This window comes from Canis lupus, chromosome 22 (genome assembly GCF_048164855.1).
Source record: "Canis lupus baileyi chromosome 22, mCanLup2.hap1, whole genome shotgun sequence".
Taxonomy (NCBI): domain Eukaryota; kingdom Metazoa; phylum Chordata; class Mammalia; order Carnivora; family Canidae; genus Canis; species Canis lupus.
In genome coordinates, this window is record NC_132859.1 from 6,271,423 (window position 1) to 6,295,685 (window position 24,263).

At 36.1% G+C, this 24,263-nt stretch overlaps 1 protein-coding gene and 1 pseudogene across 2 annotated transcripts; one reads left to right on the top strand and one right to left on the bottom strand.

The window, feature by feature from the left end:
- Positions 1-1,138: 1,138 nt before the first annotated feature.
- On the bottom strand, positions 1,139-23,831 carry AADACL2 (arylacetamide deacetylase like 2). Of its 2 annotated transcripts, XM_072792267.1 has the most exons (6): positions 23,767-23,831; positions 23,516-23,580; positions 20,609-20,831; positions 15,640-15,709; positions 13,208-13,379; positions 1,139-2,120 (listed from the first exon to the last, which is right to left on the bottom strand). In XM_072792267.1, the coding sequence occupies exons 2-6, from the start codon at positions 23,516-23,518 to the stop codon at positions 1,518-1,520; spliced, it is 1,071 nt and encodes a 356-aa protein (XP_072648368.1). In that variant the 5' UTR covers positions 23,519-23,580; positions 23,767-23,831; the 3' UTR covers positions 1,139-1,517. The 2 variants fall into 2 exon arrangements, with proteins under 2 accessions (XP_072648368.1, XP_072648367.1); XM_072792266.1 differs by having other exon boundaries at positions 23,516-23,826.
- LOC140613719 (dynamin-3 pseudogene) lies at positions 3,738-11,345 on the top strand (annotated as a pseudogene).
- Positions 23,832-24,263: the final 432 nt, after the last annotated feature.

Genomic DNA, 24,263 nt, shown 5'->3' on the forward strand with positions numbered 1-24,263 from the left:
GAACTCTTCTCCCTGTAGGGTTCCTGCTGTTCTCTCTTTAAATCTCAGGTTGAATTCATAGGTTTTCAGGAAGGTTTGAAAGTCATCCAGGTAAGTTGGTGGGGCCAGGTGACTTGGGGACCCTACTTCTTCGCCCTCTTCTCCAACACCTATTTTTAACTTCTTAACCTGATTCAATTGGTTATATTTAATATCCAAGATTCATACTACTGTACTACAGATTGTTTTCACAGCAATGAATCTTTAGTTTTAATTTATGGTTTCACTCAACAAATGGCTTGTAGAAGTGATTTCTTATTTTGGTATTTTGAAATGACATATTTGACAGTTTAAAAAAAAACTGTTCACTCTATACTGAGCTGGGCTACACTGTTGAGTACATATTTAGATTAGAATGAATTATAATGTTGATCTGTTGCCTTTTTAAAATGTAACATTTGACAGAAAATGTGAAAAAAAAGGTCTTCCAAAATATATCTTTTTTTTTTTTTTTATTGGTGTTCAATTTACTAACATACAGAATACCCAGTGCCCGTCACCCATTCACTTCCACCCCCCGCCCTCCTCCCCTTCTACCACCCCTAGTTCGTTTCCCAGAGTTAGCAGTCTTTACGTTCTGTCTCCCTTTCTGATATTTCCCACACATTTCTTCTCCCTTCCCTTATTTTCCCTTTCACTATTATTTATATTCCCCAAATGAATGAGAACATATAATGTAAATTCTAGTTCCTATAAATGTTACTTTACATGGGGAAAAAGACAGGTATTTGCAAATGTAATTAAATAAGGATATTGAGATGGGGATGTTACGTTGGATTACTTTGGTGGACCCTAAATGCAAACACATGTATCTTTCTAAAAGGGAGGCAGAGGAGGCCACGTAAAGATGGAGCAGAGAAAGATTTGAAGATGCTAACTTTCAAGATAAAATAATCTGGCTACACCAAGGAATACTGGCAGATGAAAGAGGCAAACAGCCTCATCTAAAGTCTCCAGAGGGAGTGTGGCTCTTGGTGGCAGCTTGATTTTGTGACAACCCCCCCGCCCCCCCACCCCAGGACACTTAAGAGAAAATACTTCTGTTGTGTTAAGCCATTAGATTTGTAGTAATATGTTACAACACAGAAAAGTAATCAAATTACCTCATACTTTTTTTTTTAATTTTTCCTCTTCCCACTCACTATTGTATTTTCTGCGTCTGCCTGGAAACAATCTTGTCTAACTTGCCAGTAACCATTCTTATTTCTCAACTTTAATAGGTGCCGGTCCCTACTGGGATCAACATAATCAATTATAAATGAAGGGATTAAATGCATTTTACACATGCAGATTCTGTGAATCTGAAAAATCAACCAGTTCAAGGACATACAGTAACTTATAACTAACTTAAATATAGATTCAGATAACACAAATTACATTATTCTTGACACTACAACTACAAAAAAATCACAAATTACAATCTGTTACCTGATGGCCAAGTATATAAATATTTATAAATATGTATATGTCATGCATATTTATAAATTCTTATCTAGCCAACTAATATACATATCTCTTATCCTGAGACCTACATGTAAATACAGTGGTGGTGTCATAAATGATAAAGCTGCATGGATTCCATTCTCAATATGGTCATGAGTAACTTGAACTCCAACATTTTGAAGTCTTGAAACATACATAAGTCCATCATCCCTCACAATATCATATTGACAGGTAAGAATATAGGTTGGTGGTAAATTCTGTAACAGGGAATCATTGGCTAGTAAGGGTGATATTCTAATATCCATAAGTCCTGGAAATGAAAAATTATGTTTTCCAAGAATTGGTTCAGTATAAACATAACCCTTCCTATACTTCTCGGGTAAAAGAGTGCTCCAATTAACAAACTGAAACAGATGTCTTGATTCCTGAGGCATATGTTCATTTCTTCTCATCGCCTCGACAAATGTTTCATCCTTGGTGAGATATAAACTCACAAGTTTTATGGCCAAGTCCCTTGGTAGAATTATACCATGCTCATTTTCTTGGTGAGATGGCAGATAAGAATCAATTATCTGTAAGGAAGGGTAAAGTAAAGCTTGTATCTTGATTTTATGTTTAAATCCAGTGTCTGTCTGGACCTGAAAAAACATAATGATGTCCTATAAGCAAAGACCTCTGAAACACCACGAGGAAGGAATTTAATAATTTAAGCAATCTCGTGATAAATCTATACAAATTGATGTGATATTATAGCTATTTTCACAATATTTATAATGTCTTTCAGTGGTATGGAAAAATGTCAAACTCATTTCAACAGTAAAGTCTTAAAAATGTTGGTTACGTGTGCGAGAAAGGGAGAAGATACAAACTCTCAGTTACAAAATGAGTAAGTCCTGGGGATGTAATGTATAACATGGTTGACTAGTCAATTATCCAAAGTTTGTATATTTGAATGCTGTGAAGATAGTAAACCTTAAAAGTTCTTATCACAAGAAATACAATTTGTAGTCATACATGATAATAGATGTTAACTAGATTTACTGTGCTGCCAGTTTGCAATATGTACAAATATCTAATTATCATGCTGTACATCTGAAACTAATATGTTATATATAAATTATATATCTACAAATTTTTTTAAAAAAATAGACATATGGGCTGTACCCAAGAGCAATTTGAGAGACTGGGAACAATGGACATAGTGAGCTCCTCAATCTGAGGTAGTGACAGAGGTAGTAGTTGTGACAGTAGTGGCTTCATAACCACTAACAGCATAAACCCTCCTAGATTTGCTTTAGCAAATTGATGATTTATTGTCAATTGGGTTGGTACATAAAAGGGGTTCAGTACAGTGAGCAAAGGAGAATAAAATAGAGGGATGGGGGAGAGGGAAATATATACATATAATGTTGTTTTTGTCAAAAATCACCAATGCAAATAACCCAAGTAGTGTCTTCCTGGGGAAATTGACAGTATATAGAAGTTTGTGAAAATTCCTGACTCAAAAAAACCACAGTGAATAGAAGAAATAGATGTAATTACTAAATAATATTTTATCTTTATCTTAAAGTTTAAAAATTAAAATTAAAAATTAATATTACAATGAAAATATTTTAAAACTTTTTAAAGTTTAAAATAATATTATTTGGCTATTAAGTATGTTCCCAACTGTACATTTTAAGAAATATATTTAAGTGCAAAAGTACACAGACAAAAAGAAAAAGAAAAAAAAAAGCCAGTTAATAGGTAACTTACCTTCTGAAAAAATGGTAATACTTGGAAAACAAAGGGATAAAATTGATTTTTTTTTAAAAAACTTGTTGATATTTACAGTTTGACATGCAAGGAGAAAATGTGTAATATTTGACAAGGAGCCCTTTTTTCTTTTTCTTTCTTCCTAAGATTTTATTTACTCATGAGAGACACAGAGAGAGGCAGAGACATAGGCAGAGGGAGAAGCAGGCTCCCTGTGCGGAGCCTGATGCAGGACTTCACATTCTGGGACCCTGGGATCACAACCTAAGCTGAAGGTAGATTCTCAATCACTGAGCCACCCAGGTGTCCCAGGAGCCTTTTCTAGAGGTGAAGGGTGTCCTGAGGTTCACCTATGACCCTGTGGACCATAGGCAAAACTTTGAAATAACCTCCAGGGAGCAAGTGTCTCAGCTAGAGCATGGCATCTGAGACAATGGCATCTGGACAAATGAAAAAACCTGCTGCTGCCCTAAGTGCAACACACCTCAGGATCCAGTCCTATGTACCTACAAGTCAATCTTTCACCACAGCAGCCAGCTAAACCCAAAAGAGTGAAAAAACTGAACTGCGAGAGGTACCTCAGAAAGGGGCATTGTATCCTATCACCTCCAGGATGCTTTTCCAAAGTGCTAGAGGTTTCACAAGTTTAGAATGAAAATGAGCCAAAACAGTGTTTTCTGAATGAAACTTCTAAGTCTCTCCCAAGTGCCCTCAGGTCGATGATTTACTGAGCAAAAGTCCACCATTAACATCCCACTGCCAAAATCCCAAACCTAGACAAAGAAACAAACAGCACCACATACACAGGGAGAGGGCAAAAAGGAACCTACCAACACCCTTATCTGGCTCTCACCGCCCTCTCTGGAATGTTAGATGAAATAAGTTTTCCCACAAAAGTGACACCACTTACCACCTCTATGTCCCCATTACATCATTTGTTGCTTGGCCATTCACTGCCGCTTCCCATCCCCTGTCATCCTTTGAAGCTCATTTCAAAGTTAACCCCCTTCATTATATTGAAAGAGCACCTGCTGGTCTGATTCTCCAACTTTGGCAATTTTTCCCTGTTATCAGTCTGGTATGAATCTTCTCAGATGTTTTCTACACGTTTTATGTACATTAATAGTCACATATGTATGATTATGCCTGTGAGTACCTGACCAAAGTTCACTTCTCTTTCTCTAAACTCCTCTCAACTTCCAAAAAGCTCTCTACCTCTTTAAGGTCAATGATCATTTTCCCCTTATATTACAAAAATATACATAATGGATCTTTCTGCTGGATTTTGAGTTCCACAAGTGCTGATAATATCTAACTTATCATTGTATCTCTTACTGAGTCTAAAATACTGAAATGTTCAATATAGTATAGAAAAGGCAGAGAAATGAATAAATCAATATCGCTGCTCAGTTTATAATGCTCTGAAGAGGACACTATCCTTAGAATCAGAAATCAGAGGCTGTAAGAAGCAGTAAGAGACATATAACAAATAGGTCCCAACAATAACACTGAATTATTGAATTATCTATAGCTCTGTTCTTTCCTTCTTAGACCCATATGGACTCAAAGACAACTAGCTGATCAGAGTGCAAAAGTGCAAATGAGCATTGATACTGATCCATAAACATTACTACCAAAAGCCCTGAGTGGACCGTCCTTTAACAGAAAAGTGATTCTTACATGAATGGATATGAATTTCTCATTTCATATGGACCTAACTGCAACTCATATGTACCTGAATGCAGAAAATGTATAAGACATTTATCTCAGGACACTATTATTATTTTGAAAAGAACAAGAATGAAAATACAAAGTCAAAAAAAAATTGAGAGAACATGTCTTGCTTGTTGCAGTATCCTTTGAGGTTTAAACACTGGTAATGTTTCTTGAATTGTCCGTTTAAATTTTTATTTTTCAGTATAAGAAAGACCTTTGGTAACTCAGTAAAAGGCTATGGAATGTGCTCAACAAAGCCCATCCTTATTCTTAATCCTTTTCAATAATTAACAGTATTTCAAGGAGAACACAATGGATAGGATGCATTTGAACTTCCCTTTTATACTTAAGTACCATTAATCCTAAATTCATGAAAACTACAATAGAATTCTCCCACATATAAACTATTCCCTCTGCCCTTCTTTTACTAAACCATGCAATTTGAGTCTCTAACTGGTTTTTCAAGTTACAGTTCATGCCACTGATAGGACTATCATGAGAGTAGTTTATTACCACCATGGTAAAGACTGATCTCCTAAGTCTGCATATTTGGGAACAAAATTTGGAACCAGTTCATAAAAGACTTCTCATCATGCTAAAAAGCTTGGAGTGACATGTGGGTCAGAGCTATTTTCACTCCTACATGAAACCTACTTGTTATATGTCTCTTACTGCTTCTTACATCCTGTGATTTCTGGTTCTAAGGATAGTGTCCTCTTAAGAGCATTATTGATTTATTCATTTCTCTGCTTTTTTAATACTACACGTTGAACATTTCACTACAACCAACCCCTATGAGTTGGGACCGGTGGCTGAGTGGTAGCCGATAGCAAAGTCAGAGAAAAGATGCTTCATGACTTTATGCCCTGTGCACAGAGGCCAATATCAGTCTACGGACTCAATGGCTTTGAAGCCCATTCAGAGCAGTTGTCTGTCAGATACTTATATCTGACATAAGGCCTGCTCCAGATAGTGTGAAGCATTACTGAATTCTCTCCCTTTCCCCAGATGCCCAAAGACCATCTATTAAGGCATGGCGCTTTCCTAGAAAATAGTAGGTTCTTCCTGCCAAGGGCACATACAAGAGTTCCTGACTGAGTCCCTCATTATCCACTATCCTTTTCAAACCAGTCACTGGTTTTGCAAGGGTCCTTACTATCTCCTCCCTGGTCTGGATGTGTGTTATTCAAAGTCCTGCATGTTCACAGCAACTTATCCATTGCCTGTCATCCACAGAAGGAGAGATGTGTGCAAAATATTAACTTATACATAGAATTCCTACACCGCTAGTACTAAGTCTTATTCACCAAACTTAGCAGATCTACTATTTTCAACCAGGTAAACCCAGTTCCACAGCAACTATGATGTTCCTCCCACTAATTTTCCTTTTCATTGACCACCCCCCACCCTACCTCACACTCAATTTCACCAATACACAGACAGCCAGTGAGTATTTGTGGGAACAATGAACCATTATGAAGGAATTCTGATATGAGAGGCCTTTTGGTCTCATTCTAGGGCGCATGTTCCAACGATACTGGGAGCTGGAGAACTCCCACGTGGAGCCTGCTATAGTCTGAATGTTTATGTTCCTCTAAGTTCATATTTTGAAAAATCTAATGACCAAGGTGATGGTATTAGTCAGTGGGGTGTCTGGAAGGTATTTAGGTCACTGGAGTGTAACTTTCCTGAATGGGATGAACATACTTACAAAAGAAGGCTCAGAGAGTTAGCTTGCCCTTTCCACCACATGAGGATATAATGAGAAGCTTGCAACCTGGAAGAGGGCCCTCATCAGACCATCCTGGTGCCCTGATATCAGACTTCTAGCCTCCAGAACTGTGAGAGATAAATTTCTATGGTTTATAAGTAACGCAGTATCTGCTATTATTTTTGAGCAGCCCAAATGGATTAATACAGAATCCTTCAAAAAGCCCAAAATAATCAACTTGCTTTCCTCCTTAAGGATTTATCCATATTATTATCTCAAATTAAGAAGATGTTTATGACTCGAATAAATAAAAATAAGGCATAAGTTACTTTAAAATTAAGTTGGATGAGATGGTGATGAAATTGCATTTAAATGCTATGATTAAAATTTTAATATTTGTTCCTTTAAATTAAAAATTAAGGGACTATGTCCAGAAAAGTTTCCTTGATTGTAGTGATTATTCAGATCCTTGTGACTGGCCACCAACTTTAGTGATTTTAGGACACATTATGTGATATTGCCAGAAAGTCTTCAGGAGAAATGTCTTCATTTCCTTTTCAATAATTAAAACATAATTGAAAAATAGACAAAGTCCACAAAACAAAATTATAGAAGAATCTATTTGACTTCTTAATCCATGAGACCAGCTTTTTATATTGTGAATTCTATATGTTTTTTTTTTCTTTTTTGGTATACATACTGGAAAAACAAGTTGAATATATCCTCTTGAAGTCTTCTCAGAGTACAGAACAATATTGATCTCTCAGTGATAGATTCTTATTGAAACTGAGTTTTTCAGGCCATCAATCTTTAACATATTATTAAGCACAAGGTCATGAGACTTTGGGGGGAAAAAGGTTTATAATATTTACAAAGTAAAAGTTGATTTTGATGACCCAGATAAAGAACCAATCTAGTATGGGGAATAAAACTTTTGGATTAAAATATAACTCACATAGGAAGTTTAGCAGACTGTGAATAAGTAGCTTAAAGTATGATCATAAAAATAAACAAGAAAGCGTAAAGGAAGTCACCTTTTTTATGTAATTTAAGCTTATTGAGTTCTGACACAGCATTTCCAGTTGTAATAATCTCTTTGATCAGATATATCAGCAAGTTAAACAGATACTATATTCTTGTATAATTATCTAATTCAAAGAAAGGAAAATGTCAAATTTTAATTCACTGTAAGACAACTTGTACTGTCCACAAATTTTACTGAGAATTGCATCTGGTTTTGGTGGCTATGTTAATATTTAGGATTGCCCTGCTGGAAAGCAATGAGAGGTCTTCACATCTTGATGAATCTCTAGGACTATACCTGTCTTCATTTCAAAAGCTTCCCTCATTTACTAAGCCTGGGAAATATTACAATATGTAAACAGAAATTAGAGGTGTAGCAAGGTGCTTCTTGATTTGGTAATTACTGGATAGTTTTCAGAATTTCAAAGTCCATAAAACCAGTTTTAGGTGAAATTCAAGATTAGATTGCTAGGGGCACCTGGGGAGCTCAGCTGGTTAAGCACCTACCTTCAGCTCAGGCCATGATCCCAGAGTCCTAGGATCGAGCCCTGCATCGGGCTCCCTGTTCAGCAAGAAACCTGCTTCTCCCTCTGCCTGATGCTCCCCTGCTTGTGCTCTCTCTCTCTCTGTCAAATAAATAAATAAAATCTTAAAAAAAGATTAAATTTCTATATGATGTGTCATAGCAATTAATAATGTAAAAAAGGGGATAGTCTGCAATTTTCATTCCCCACCACACGTCCCACCCTATCCCAGCAAGATCTTTCAAATAAGTGATATATTATTTCAAATACACAGAAAATTAGTTCAGGTCAGAAGAGGCCTCAGGAATCAACAAGTCTAATGGTATGCAACTTTTCTTTTTGGTAATGAAATTCTCTTTTATTTTTTTTCCCCTAAGAAAATGTATATAGAACTCTAAACATGAAGGGGATTAAAGTGAAACATCTTGGGCTGAAGGGAAGCCCAGGGTGCAGATTAAAGGTGAAGCCTTGCTAACAATTGCCATTCTGGCTCTACAGTAGGGCTTTGTAAATGTATGTGGTAATACAGAGAAATATATATGCATAGGTATATGTACATGCTCATACGTATATACATATATATTTGTATATGTGTATATATAAAATATTAATATGTGTGTGAATATAATTTTCCTGTAAGTAGTCTAACTTGATTATTTTATTTTCATTCTTAAAAGGAAATAATTTTTTTTTAAAAGAGGGATATTGCAGGTTTCATGGAAATTTGGGAAGATAATCTATTCCCTGCTTGTGTTAAATCTAACTTTTATCAACCTACCTAGAGTAACTAAAGTGCTCACAGGAGATCAGTCACCAGATAGTGAGTATCCAATCAGAGAAATAATTAGGCAGTTCATCATTCAGGAGAGCTGACTTTGGCTGTTGCCCTAGCCAATATTAACCTTACAAACTCAAATCACTGAAGCTAGCTAAAGATGCTGATCCTCAAGGTCTGAGAACCCCTGGAATCATCACCAAACTAGACCTTACAGATGAAGAAAGAGATGCCAGGGGTGTCCTAGAAAATAAGATACTGCCTCTTCACAGGGGTTACGTGAGAGGGTAAACAGAAGCTAAAAGAACATCATATGGTTTCACTCATACAGGGAATATAAGAAATAGTGAGAGGCAAAGGAGGGGAACTGAAGGGGAAAAATTAGAGAAGGTGACAGATCATGAGAGACTCCTAACTCTGGGAAACAAAGGGTTGCGGAAGGGAATGTGAGTGGGGGAGATGGGGTGACTGGGTGACGGGCACTGAGGGGGGCACCTGGTGGGATGAGCACTGGGTGTTATACTACTGTATGCTGGCAAATCAAATTTCAATAAAAAAAAAAGAACACAGGTAGAAAGAAGGACATAAAGGCTGCCATATTGATAGACAAGAATCTGCTTCTCTCACACCCACCTCACAAACATATTGCTGATCAGATGGAGACCCCATACCTGCAGAAGCCCCTTAATCAGCAAAATACCAACCACATTTGAGATACTCTGCCAAACTTCAGAAAGAAATGATAAGGGCAGTTGCTTTCCACACAACACAAAGTAGAAACCTAAAAAAAACCTTCGAGCCAGAAAATCCTATCAGGAAGACCAAAGCATTGCTACAGATAGATCAACATTTTGCTGCAGACTCTGAGAAGAGAATCAAAGGGTTAGGGGATCAAGTAGATACTCTGGAACTCTCAAGAAGTGCTAAAATAAATTGTATTTTTATGAAGGCTTTTCTTCAAAGATTGTAAAGATGGAGTTCAATGAGAAAGAATTGTGAAGAGGAATATCCTATGCAATCAAAAACATACACTGTATCAGGACAGGGTTGTTTTCTACAGACATGGCAGTCCAAGAAATAGTCAAAAGACGAATTGCAAAGCTGAGAGGGCCTTCCTTGAAGAGTGTAGATCTGGTAACACAAAAATTAATCAACACTGTCAAGATACCCCTCAAAATGGCAAACTTTCCCAGACCCTGAGAGGAAATGGAAAGGCTTGTTGCTAACCACATTTGACAGCAAGAAGTCAAAACAAAGCATTAGGTACTACTATTGATTGACACCCAAGTCTCCTACATCAACGCCAAACAGGAAGAGATTTCATTAACTTTGCAAATGCTCAGCAGAGGAGCAGTCAAGTTAGCAAGAAAAATACAAATGGAAATTAGGGTAATTTGCAGGGAGTAGCTAGCCACCAGCATCACTGGCATCATACAGGGAGGCTCTAAAGGATATTGGTTTGTCCTTACCACTGAGTTTTTCCTCATACAAAGATGACAAGGAAAAAGAAAAGAAGTATACACTTCCCCTGGCAAACCTGGAAGTTTGGGATGTGGACTTTTTGTCTAGCAAATACATGTTTCAATTCTTTAATAAAGAACAAAAGAATGTATACAAAGATTGTTGCTCTCTTGAGCTGGCCTGTGATTCACTGGAGGATGTAGGCAGCTGGAAGACCTCCCTACTAAGAACTGAAGTTTGTGCTTATGAATCTTTAACTGCAAATAATGAGGCTAGCCAAGCAGAAATCTTTTCCATGGATGCACAAGTGGAGAGACAAGTGAGGACCTTTCATAACCTAGTAGACTTCTACATATCTGCCATCCCAACATGTGATGACATCAAATTCCAAAAGTGAAAATATACCTTATAGTCAATAGTGTTAAAGCATTTATAACTTCAGAGCTCTTAGCGCAGTTATATTCTTCCGAGGACCAAAATACTCTGATGGAGGAACCTGCTGAGCATGCTCAGCACTGAGATGAGATGTTTCAAATGCACCAAACCCTTAAAGAAGCCTTTGTGAGCATTGATGACATCAACATAGCACTCCCTTCCCCCCAACTCTGCTTCCTGTGGATGACTTCTGGAAACAGCAGTCCTGCAGTTCACCACCTCCAAGCCTCACAGCCCAAAGGAGGCAGACATCAAGTGCTCCCCTCACGTGGCCTACATGGCCCAACCCAACCAAAGGTCTGCTCCTGTCATTCTGTTCCTAGACCCTGGTCCCACTGGGGAGCTCTCCCAGTTCCATTCCAGTGGGCCCCTCACCTCTTTTTCCCAATAGCAGCAACTCATTGGAACATCTCTGCAAATTCCCTCTCAGCTCACAGGGGCCCCTCCCAGTGTCCTGAATTAGTCCCCCAAATTTTGAGTGAGGACAAACCCACACACAATTCTTATGAGTGTCTCTTTGTGTACCTAACATCAAGCTTTCGTGTCATGAATGAAGAAGCTGCCAATCCTTGGAGACTTGGGCTCAAGAAACATAGATGATAATTGACTTGTGCAACTAGCCTGTGTCTGAATTCTCTACAATCACATCCTGGAAATGACCTAACTTATTCCCTCCTTCAGAGCCCTCTAAAAGTTTGACTTTAACCAACTGTCATTTGAACAAATGATGAATTTATGTTGTGATTTCTGACTTCAGCTGTGAGCTTTCTGCTTTCCTCACCATTCTTCTCCATTAAAGAACAAATAAATTTATGATTAGGTATTCTGAAAAAAAAAAACAGAGAAGTTGGAATGCTTCCCAAATGATTGAATGAGGCTGTGACAAGAACTTTTTTAAAAAAATAGGTATCAATCCCTCAAATCTTTAATTTTAGCAAATGGAAACCAGTAATATATAAAAATTTGTCATCATGACCAAGTGAGGCTCATGTCTGGAATGTAAGCATAATTTTACATCTGAAAATCAATTCACATAATTTACCATGTTAAAAGAATAAGGGAAAGAAATAACAAGTCATGTGTGTTTCACAGTCATGCATCAATAGATGCATTAAAAACATTTAGGAAATTGGGGGTACCTGGGTGGCTTAGTTAGTTAAGCATCCAACTCCTGGTTTCAGCTCAGGTCCTGAACTCAGGGTGCTTAATGCTCAGCATGGAGTCTGCTTGTCCTGTCCCTTTCCCTCCCATTCTGCTCCTCCCTAGCCTGTTTACTCACTGGAGATCTCTCTCTCTCTCTCTCTCTCTCTCTCTCTCTCTCAAATAAATAAATAAATAGATAGATAGATAGATAGATAGATAGATAAATATCTTTAAAAAATTAGCAAATTTAATACCTATTTGTGCAAACACCATCTGCAAACTAGGAATAGAAAGGACTTCTTCAATCAACAAAAGCCAATTATGAAAAGCCTTCAGTTAACATCATATTTATTAGTGAAATATTGAACGATTTCCTCTTCAGATTTCCTCCTAAGCTATCAGAGCAAGACAACTGTATTCAATATCATCCTGAAAGCCCTAGGCAGTGCACCAATTAAGAAAAGTATAAAGGGTGGAAAGAAGGAATTAAAACTATTTCTAGTAGTGGAAGATAAGATTATGTAGAAAATTCTGGAAAATGTTTTTTAAAATATTGTAATTTATAAGTGGAACTTATAAAGATATGACTGTAAAAGGCCAATGTAAAAATCAAATTTCTATATACTGTCAAAGAAATGTTTGAAAAATACTATTTTACGTGAAAAATTTCCAAATAACTCAGGAATAAATTGAAAAAAGATTTGTAAGATATCTACACTGAAAAAGTAAAATAGTATTGAGGAAATTGAAGAGAATCTAAATAAAATATGAGCTATACCATGTGCTTTAATTGGAAGTATTAATATTATATTATTATTATATCAGTATCAATATTATCCTCAAATCTATAGATTCAATGCGTTACCAATCAAAATACAATCAGCCTTTCTATTTTAGAAATTGACAAGATATCCCAACATTTTGGTGGAAAAGATTTAGAGTAGTCGAAATAATTTTGAAGAAAGAACAAAGCTGAAGTCAAAGTAATACCAATGGAACAGAAGAGAGGGTTCAGAAATAGTCATATTATGGTAAATTGATTTTAGACTCAAGCATCACTGTAATCCAATGAGAAAGGATGGTCTTTTCAACAAATGTTGCTGGAAGAACTGGTTATCTGTATAAGAAAAAAAAAATGCGTTTTAAACTTAACCTCTCAGAATAAAGACAAATAAAACATACCTGTTGAGTCACTCCTGCTGCCAAACCGGCCCCAGAACTGTCTCCTGAAATACAGATTCGTGTAGGATCTACTCCGTATTTTGCAAGAATTTCATCTTGGAGAAAAAACTTGACTGCAGCGAGGCAATCTTCAAACTGAACTGGAAAGTGGTGTTGAGGAGCTAATCTATAACTTAAAAAAAAATTCATTTTAAAGGTACCATTTATGGTTAGATCTTTCCAAGTAGCTTTTAAATACCAAATAAATGCAATTTAACACCAGTCTCTGTTGTTTAATCTTCCAAATATCAAACCTGAATTTTTCCACTGGCTCCTTATTCTTTGAAAAAAAATGAGACTTGGTATAAAGGTTTTCAACCTTGTGTCTAAGTTCCCTGGATAGCATTGTATGTGAGGAGTAGGGGATATTATGAACTCTCTAAACTGTAAGCATAATTTTTAGTCCGAGCACATTTTGGATCAGAGATACTCTACAACTTATATCATCTTCTCAATGTAACTGATGATCCAAACATTAAAAAAGCACCATGGACTTTTGAAGGCAGCAGATCTAAGAGAATATTCTAGGCAAAATGTTATATTTTTTCAAGGTCACTTAGGTAAAAATTCTACATGCTTACAATGTACAGACCTCACTATGGATAATGCCCAGGGTTGATTTTAGATGAAAATTTTGAAGTATAAATAATATTTTAAATATGCCAGGGAGGTTGCTTGTTTCTGATAAATACATTCACAAAGCAAACTACCACACCATTCTTTTGATGGATATAAGTGGCTTTTTCCCCCTCTATATGTGGAGCAGTAAAAATAGAATAATTCTATTAGCTATTATCTATCAGGACTTTTTCTTTTTGCTCTTCAGAATAAAAAATTTGTATTTAATATTAAATGTTGATGAGATAATACTTAAAATTTTATGATAAATATATTTAGAAAGTCCTAAACAAAGTATAGGTTAAACACATCCCAAAGATGTTGGTATCTATTACTTTCAATGCAGTAGGTTTAGACTTCTTTAGGGCAAAGAACAACACAAATTATAAGGATTTAATAGGATATATATGTCAGACACAAACATATCACTATATTAAAATAGATTTAAAGTGAGAAGGTTTAGATTACTTCAAAAGCTATGAAGGTAAGGGGTGTCTGGGTGGCTCAGTTGGTTAAGAGTCTGGCCTTGGATCAGGTCATGATCTCAGGGTTCCAGAATCAAGCCCCATATCAGGCTCCCTGTTCAGTGCAGAGTCTGTCTCTGCCTCCCCCACCCAGCTCATTCTCCCTCTCTAATAAATAAAATCTTAAAAAAAAAAAAAAAAAGAGCTATAGAGGTAAAAAAAGAAAAAAAAATGTAATGTCCTCGTATTATAAATTAGAAGTACCCTTGAAAATAGGAAGTGTAGGAATGCCTGGGTGGCTCAGCGGTTGAGTGTTTGCCTTTGGCCGAGGGCCTGATCCTAGAGACCCAGGAATGAGTCCTATATCAGGCTCCCTGCATGGAGCCTGCTTCTCCCTCTGCCTGTGTCTGCCTCTCTCTTTCTCTCTCATGAATGAATAAATAAATAAAATCTTAAAAAAAAAAAAGAAAAGAAAAGAAAATAGGAACTGTAGGTACTGAAAGTGGCCAAAATGACAACATTGATGATCACTCTTTTGGTGATCAAATTGTCACTTTAGTTGTTTTTCTGAACATTCATAGCTTCCTAGCTACAAAAACAAAACAAAGCAAAAAACCTGTCACTATAGCCTTTAAGAACTATTAGATTGGAATTCTCTAAGTATGTTTTTGTTACTATGGACTAGGGGAGAGGGGTAAGAAAAAAATTACTCTTGGAGATGTCAGCTTCAGAAATTTATACTGTACCATTCTAAGAAAGTAATGAACTGTCCTGAGACATTCTGATATTTTCTAGCAAAATCCAGAACGTAAGATCATTTTTCCTGAGAGTGGCTCAAGATTCTTAGCTGATCCCAATCTTTATCCCCCACATTACTCCAAATAAGAATTATAACAAAATAATTTTTGTTTGCCAACCCAAACACAACCTACCATCCCAAATGTGTAAAAATTCATTTATTTCTATCTGTTACCGGAGATACAAATTGGGACTTGAATTCTACACATCTAAAGCAACAGTGTTTCCACAAATGCTCACTCAAGAATATCACTCAGAGATTCACATAATCCAAGAAGAATATGAGATACTGGATTCTTTTGGGTCCAAAAATAGGGGTAATTTAAGTTAAGCTTAAATTAACTTAAATAAATTTAAGTTAATAATTTCATGGTCTATGTTGCAATGGTGACAAATAAAATAGATTAATTTTTTAAAAGTTATATCTGAGTATAGTTGACTTGATTTGGAAATCAAACCTCTACTTGATAAAGGCAAAAAAATCATAGTAACCAAAGAAAATCAATCTCTTACTCCACTCCTACAACAACAGAATCGAGTTTGTTTGCAGTCCATCTGTTCAAGGAGTCAAAACCCGCATTTTCTGAAATGAAAAAATAAATGTCAAAGTACTCTCTGTAATTAAACAGCAACAGAAATGCTTATAGCTGTGAACTTGGAAAGAAATGCGATTTGGGTGTGTTATATAGGAACTTATATTTCCCACCCCATTTCTATGCAGAGGGACCAGAATCAGCATGAAACACTCTGCAGGAGTTTCTTCTCAGGCACTGTCTCCAGAGATGGAAGGATGTCTAGGCAGAGTGGTGGTTTTGAGGAAGAGAAACTAGGCTAAGCCCATTCTAATTTTTCTCTTTTCATCTGCTACCTATACACAAGGAGCCTGACCCCTGAGAACCTTCTGTGGCTTGTTGCATTTTATTCTGCTTGTTCCTTCAGGCAGCAAGTTTCATAAGGAGGAGGTGCGTGATTGATCAACAGGGCCAGCCACTATAGATGAGTTAATCTAACTCAAGAGTGTCATAATACCTAAATACACATTCTCCAAAACCTTCTTTGGAAATAATGGTTATGCTTTGACTGTCACTCACTCGAATCTTGTGTATGATCTTCAAGCTCAGAATTCAGGGGAGAAATAATAGATGTACTGATTCTCTAAAACCACAGCACTCAGTAATATGGTTCTTTGAATCTCCAAATTCTTTTAGTATGCCACATTATAAAATGTTGCAATAACCTTAGTATCTGAGACAGAGTCTTAAGGAAAAACAACTAAATTTTGGGAGAGCCTCTGGCAAGTCAGTATGTGGACTTAAATGTACATATCCATTTTGGCACACATGGCACACAAACCATAATTCATCTCCCGAGTACACACGCATATCTCATCCCAGGTACTTCCAAATCCAATTTCCCAATGCCCTGGCCACAAAACATTGTCAACTCTATGACATCTGCTACATCTGCTATTACTTTAGTTACTACAAGACCCTAGAAATTCAGAAAATTCTAGAGCTGTGATCAAATTCCAGACTTTTCCAAGATGCTTCCTGCACATTAACAAAACTTCAAATTAAAAACTAATTAAATACTGGGAGTGAATACCATGAAAACAGAAAAGTAAGTCAGCGAGTCTTGTAGGTAGAAAAATAATGTTTTCATTAAAGATTTAGTTGATGATTTGCAAGACGAAGCCATGGGTAGATGAACACCAAAATGTACAAGAACCCTCTGAAAGTCCCTCAATGATTTATTTCAAACCTGTCTTTATTTTTTATTTCCCAATACTTTCCACTTATCTTGCAACAAAGTCAGTTTAAGTGTTTTGTTTCCCATTCTTTATCTCCAGCTGTCTTAACTCACTATATTTCCTGATAAAATTTGTTGGTTCATGTTTTTCTTTCTTCTATGTCCAATTATTGAATTTATATCACTTGAAGAACCCAGGTAGAAACAAAAAGATATTAGGATAGATGTCAAAAACAACAACCACAGTTCTATGTAAAAAAAAAAAAATCTACTAAAGAAATATCTTCTTATACTTCTTAGCTTTCAGCAAGTCTAATGGAGAAAAAAAAATAGGAAGCTTGGGAAACAAAGAAAGGAAACTGAAATTTATAAATATCAGACAATAGTTAAAATGTCTAGTCCTGACCTGTCACAAAATAGAAAGTTTCTCAATCTACAAACAAATAATGTGCAAATATAAAGCCAAGACCAGAAAAAATACACAACTGAAATTCAGCTGAGCAAGAAATTGGAATGTGTGTCCTAAATAATAATTCACATATTTTTAGGAATTGCAGATCACAATCATTGCATATGTCAATGAAGGGGTAATCAATCTGATATTCAGAAGCACTTCTAAGTATGTTTCCAACAAAGTATTTTTCCCATCTGTGAGCATTTCTCTTGTGCTCATTGAAGTTCCAGGTAAAATATATATATATATGGATACTTGGATATTTCATAGACTTTATAAAAGCTCTAATGGCACTAATACGTCTCTTTAGAGAAAAATGAGGTCAAATTGATATTTAATTTATCTTCTTATATATCTTATAATATCTTATAATGTATTTTATAAAGGAAGCAAAGTATTCCAACCACCCTAATGTCTGATATAAATTAAATTACAAGTGAAATCTAATTTGTTGAAAAGATTAAGGAGGTGAAAACGATATAAAAGGACTGGGAAAACATTTTGACTAATAATCCCTCTAGTGAACAACCACAGAATTTCCTTTTAGTAATCTAGTATATTTTTTTTTCTCAAGACATTTATTTTTTGAACATTCATTGTATGGAAAATGCTTTGGTAGATGCAAAGAGGTGATTCTACTTCCTGGAGAGATGCTAACTGAGCACGCAACACAATTATAAAACAAAACAAAACAAAAAAATGATTGTTGCCATCAGGTAAACACATGATGCAATGGGCCCCATAGCAACATTACTAAAACCTTTTAAAGCCAGGGAAGATTAGGGGCACCTGGATGACTCAGTCAGTTTAGCATCAGCCATGGGCTCGGGTCATGATCTCAGGGTCCGTGATCAAAGCCCTGTCAGGCTCCATGCTCAGCGGGAAGTCTGCTGCTTCTCCTGCTCCTTCGCCTACTCGTACTCTCTCTCTCTCAAGTAAATAGATAAAATCCTTAATGAAAAACAAAAAAAAACCAGAGAGACTACATACACACATACACACACCCTTACCTACAAAATGATACTTTATCTGAACATAAAAGGGTAAGCAGAAGTTTTATTAAAATAAGCTAGAAAAGCATACCAGAGATCAAAATAAGAATTCACAGAGAGTTTGGGAACTAAATATAGCTTAGTATGGTTGAAACAAAATTATGAAGGGTAGCGTTAGTAAGAAAAGTTAAAAATGTAAGAACCTGGAAACCTGAACAATATGCTAATGGTCTAGATATATGATGAAAGTCACTGAAGAGTTTAGTCAAATAAATCATATAACCATATTTGCACGTTAGAAAGATCCAGCACGCTAAGTGTAGAAAATGAACTAAGATTGAGCAGGAAAGAGACAGAGACATCAAAAGGAATGTATGTAAAAGATCATGAGGTACTAAGTTGTGTTAAGGAAGTCAAAATGGAAGTTCAGAAGTGGAATAAATAGGATATGGTAATTTGATGTGAGTATCAAAGAACTGTAAATAATTAACCATAACTGCTATTTACTGAGAGCTTTCAGGTATTGGTTTAGATGGATGGTGTTTTTTTTTTTTTTTTCTGAAGCCATTTGGACATAAGACAATAAATTGTGTATGGTCCTATTGAACTGAAATGTCTGTGATTTGTCCAGTATGTAAATGTCTAAGTGATATTTGTATATATGGGTCCAGGACTCAGGAATACTATCAGACAAGCATATTCAGGACTGGATGTCAGCAGAAGAAGAGAAGGGATTAGAAAAGAGGGTGTGTAGAATCGAAACCCAAAGGTAGGGAGAGAATTCTGGGAGACAAGAATATTTATGAAGAGTAAATATGGAAAATCTCTTATTTTCTTTGGTTTGTTTTTAAAGATTGTATGTATGCATGTATTTGTGAGAGAGAGAGAAAAAGCATAAGCAGGGGGAGGAAGAGGGACAAGCACACTCCAAGATGAGCACAGAGCCCAAAGTGGGTCTTGATCTCATGACTCTGAGATCATGACCTGAGCTGAAACCAAGAGTTGGAAGCCTAACCAACTGAGCCACCTGGGCACCCCTGCCTTGTTTTGAGATGAGAGACGAGAGAGAAAGATGAGAAAACAAGGAATGGCAGAGGAAATCGAGGAGATACTTTGTCAGAGAAAAAGGGAGGACCACTGCATGTCAAAGAGAAAAGACTAGTCTTCAGCCAATGTAGTGGATTGTAGAGATCAAAAAATTAATTAAAGGTGGGAAAATAAGAGGATAGGGAAGGGCTCTAGTCCTAGAGCCTATAGGGCATAGAAATGGGAAGTGAAAATGAGACTGATTAATTACACTGAAGAGCATGTTCTGGGGCATCTGGGTTGTTAAGCGCCTGCCTTCGGCTCAGGTCATGATCCTGGGGTCCTGGGATCAAGCCCCTTGTCGGGCTCCCTGCTCAGAGGAGAGTCTGCTTCTCCCTCTCTCTCTGCCTCTGCCCCTGCTCATGTACCCATACTCTCTCTCTCTCTCTCTCTCTCATCTCTGCCTCAAATGAATAAATAAAATATTTAAAAAAAGAGAACCAAATGAGGCTTAGAGAAAGGCAAAAGATTAAAAAAATTATTTATTACCTGTTTATCTTTTCTTCAATTCTATTCAGTTTTTAATTAAATAGAATAGTGACTCCTTATGTATGAGCACCATTGTATCACAGAGTTTTCCAAAGTTCCATAAAAGAAAATACATTTCTGTTTTCTGTTTTGGACCTGCTATATATGCCTCTTAGAATGATCACCAAAGGTAAATAGGGAAACTAGACTTCATCAGGAGAATTTATACCATAGGTCTATTTTGTGTTTTCCTTTAAGAATCAAGACTAGCTACCATTCTAAGTTTCATCACTGTTGGCATTACTGTTATCAGCAACTGCAAATTCGACCTTGTAGCAACCAACAATGTATGACTCTGATTTATCATTTAAAACATCTGCATCCTTTCAATGCTTCTGCTCCCAAATATATTCTTATCCCAAAGAAAACAAGTTGTATTAGTTGACTCATTCATATCCTACTTTCATCTGATATGAGCTATGCAATATAAAAGCTGATAAGAAAATGCTTAGCAAAACCAAACCAAACCAAAACTGAAATAACCATCTCCATGTCTTTTTTTTTTTTTTTTTTTTTTTTTTTTTGCCAAACATATGTCTGTGTCTATCTCTCTACGGGATATCATACTTACAGCTACACTTATAACTATTGTATATAAGTATTCATATATGAAACAGTTCTTATATCAAAAATACACAGCCAGTTGTAGTTTTTCCTCATATGATTAACTTACTGAAGCTTCCAAAACAAAATGCACCACCGTGAATATAGATTACAGCTCGTCTTGGGGCGTCTGACTTTCTCTTTGGCAAGTACACACGCACTGGAACGCCAGAAAATTCTGTATCCATCACTGTGACATTTTCATCTGAAACTGGTTGGGTTTCATCCAGTCTGAATAACATGGAAACAAGCTCTTCATATTTTATAATACCCATCCGTTCAATACACATACCCTGTAAAGCAAAACAACATTGAACATTTTCATCCTTAAGTAACATCAAAAGCACCTGAAGAGAAAAGAAAAAAGAAACAAACAAAATAAGCAAATAGAATGTTTGTAACATTTCCAAATAATACTGCATGGATCTTATTCCATAATCCTGTCGAAAATCCCACATATTCTATATTTTAGATTAGTAACTGGTCATTCAAAAGCTTTCAGTTTACTGGCATTTTTTTTAATGCCAGTTGTAATGATATCCTAATTGTAAAAATTCTTGTCTGAAAAATGTCCAGGTCTTGTACCACCTTTTCTTTTTTTTTTTTGTTTTTTGTTTTGTAGGCATGTTGCATTTTTCTTCTTTATGGTTCACTTTATTTAATCTGAAATTTTAAAGGTTGTCTTATGACCGCACTACTAATTATTTAAATGCCCTGGTTTTCAACTCCAGATAGATTTGTGTCCTTTACCCCCACTCCCTGTCCCTCAAATCTCATATTTGAGATCACTGAAGAAAGCTCTTCCGGTATTTCTGACAACTTTTCTAGGATCTTTGTGATGTGTCAATGGACAGTTTATTCAAAAGAAGAACCTTAACAATTATATGGTCAATAAATAGTACATTAAAGAGCCTTTATTCCTACAATTATTTCCCAGAGTTTAAGGTATGACAGGGTCTCAGAGAACGCCTAATGCCTATACTTTGGTGATAAGAAAGTATACAGAAGCTCTTAAATTGCAGCCAAGAAATGTCAAAACCAAATCTGCACCCATTTTTCTAGACCAGCCTCTTAGACTATCACTTACTGACTATACAACGGGGAGCAAATTGCTCTCTACTTCAATTTTTCTAATGTCTACAATAATAAAAATAACAACAACAAATTCCTCAGTGGGTTGTAGGATTTAAGTGAATTAATGTACACAGAGGAGGGCCTAGCACATGCGTGCATTCAATAAGTGTGTCTTACTTAAGTATTCTTCACTAATAAAAATTCTTTTTTTTAAAGATTTTATTTATTTATTCATGAAAGACACAGAGAGGCAGAGACACAGGCAGAGGGAGAAGCAGGCTCCATGCAGGGAGCCCGATGTGGGACTCGATCCCGGGTCTCCAGGATCACACCCCAGGCTGCAGGCAGCGCCAAACTCCTCGCCACCAGGGTTGCCCAGTATCCCCATTTTATATGTGTATTTAAAAAAGGAAGTTAAAAAAATAAAAATAAAAAATAATAAAAAAGGAAGTTTTTCAAGGTTGGACATGCTTTCTTCAACCAAACTCAGCCTTCCAATTTAGCATATGAGAGACATAGCAATGCATTTTATTTATCAAGGTTACTTTCTCAAAAACTTTAATTTTCACTTCCCTTTTACACATTAAAGAATTCATTTTTCTTCCTGGTATCCCAACTTTGATTTATGAAATTCGATACTGAGAAGAACAGAACTCTTTTCTCTAGAACAGCCAATGACTGTTAATTTTACTAGAATGGTCTTTAAATACACAGATGATTTTCTTGTTATCTTTTGAAAAAATAAAGAACCACCCATATACAATATAAAATCTTTAAAGTGTTTAATTTTATTGTAGATGGGAAATGGTGAGAATAATCTGTAGCTGAAAAAGGAAAAGCCTTCATGGAGCTGTTACTTGCTTATCCACACCTACTTTCATGTTACATTAAGTCCAGGGGGAAGAGCATTGGAGGAAGAGACGGTTATGGCAAAGTTCTGTGCTGCTACAAGTGATCAGAGAGGTACATATCAGGGCTTAGCAGACACAGGCAGGAGTTGGCCATGATTTCATAGAACTGCTGTCTGCTATAGGAAGTACCAGGGGATGGCTTCTCCCTCTGTTATCATCGATGGCTCTCTCTTCTCTAATCATTCACTGCTGCTAGGTTCTCCTTTCAGCTTCTTATTGTTTCTGTCATCAAAGAACCTTTTTGGGAGCCTTTTCGTTCTGCAGAAAGAGTATGAGCTTTGAAATGAGGCTTTTGTGGGTTCAAATTCTGAATGTGTCCCTTTCTAGCTGCAGGAGCTCCTCTGAACTTTTTCTTCCTCTGTGAATGGGTATAAATAATCAGAAGATGGGATGGGGGATGCACAGAGGTATATATTATAGAAACCCTATATATTCCAAAAGCTCAAAAATGCTAGCTTCTAACTATATCTCGCCTTTACCAAGGAGCTATTTTAGCTCAAATTCATAATCAACCTCCTATATTTCAAGTCAGACAATCTCTGAAACCTAGCAATTTAGAATTAAAAATAGCCAATGGAAACATTGAAATAGAGCCCTAAATTAACATCAAGTAGCTACAAACACCTATACTATTTATCTGTATAATATATCTAAGTAAAACAACCAGAATCTCAAATGTATCAAATATAACTCAAACACAAGTTATCAAGTAAACTTCAAAGCTTTTCCCTTTAACAATACTACTTACGCGTAACACAATATACACAATCTTTACAGTTAGATATAAACTCCTCAGAAGCAAGAATTCTGTCTCTGTTTGCTCAGATGTAGATGCAGCAAGTCTTATTTAGTTAAATTTGTGTAATTGATGTCTTCTAACAAAGAAGCGATGGTTATTTATAAAACAGCAATTACTAAAAAGTTCACAAGCACAGATTTTTAGTCAACAAGGCATTACAATATCCAGAAAGAAAAAAAAATGTTAATCTTACCATAAATGTGAAGGTTTTAGCAATTGTAGCTAAGGCCACTACTTTCCAGTACTCTTCAATGTCATCTGGTAGGGAGATATACAAATGAGAGGCGAAGAGAGCACAAAACAGCCCCAAACAGAGAGCTTTGAATCCCATGCTAGTCCTTTCTCCAACCTCCTGACAATGCTGAGGTTAAAGTACTTCCATTAAATACTAATAAGTAGCAGAACAACTATAGATTGGAAACCCCTTTGGGTATATGTGATCACCTTAACAGCGTGTATTTTTAACTCAAAAGTTATTGCATCAGTGGTGACTTGTTTTTGAAATAAACAGATTCTGAGACAGATTTTGTAATATCGTAGTCGGTGCTTATTTTGTAACAATTAACAACTTTTTGTAACAATTTTACAACTTTGTAAAAATTTGTAAAATTTTAACAGTTTTTGTAACAATTAACAACTCCCACAGTGTTTCTTCATCCTGCCATAATGTCATCATTATCAAGTAACTTAGTTGTGAAATCAGAGCCTATATGAGAGCTCTTAATACACCATAAAGTGAAATTTTGTGAATGGTTGTTTGCATCATTTTGTAGGAAGAGGCTTTAAAAAAAAATTAGTGGACACTTAGTCAAAGTCCAGGTTTGTTCAACTAGCATGGATTACCACATTAATAGACCCTGTGTGCTATGGTAGATCAAACTTTGAGCCGAAAGATAAGGCATGTGAAGGCATGTCCATATGCCATTGTTCATCAGGTTGGA

Coding starts and splice junctions, on each gene's coding strand:
- AADACL2 (XM_072792266.1), bottom strand. CDS start 23,653: ATGGGATTCAAAGCTCTCTGTTTGGGGCTGTTTTGTGCTCTCTTCGCC. Junction 15,710..20,608: donor ATTTTGTTTTGGAAGCTTCA/GTAAGTTAATCA, acceptor TTTTCATTTCAG/AAAATGCGGGTTTTGACTCC. Junction 2,121..13,207: donor CAGCAGGAGTGACTCAACAG/GTATGTTTTATT, acceptor ATGTTTTTTCAG/GTCCAGACAGACACTGGATT.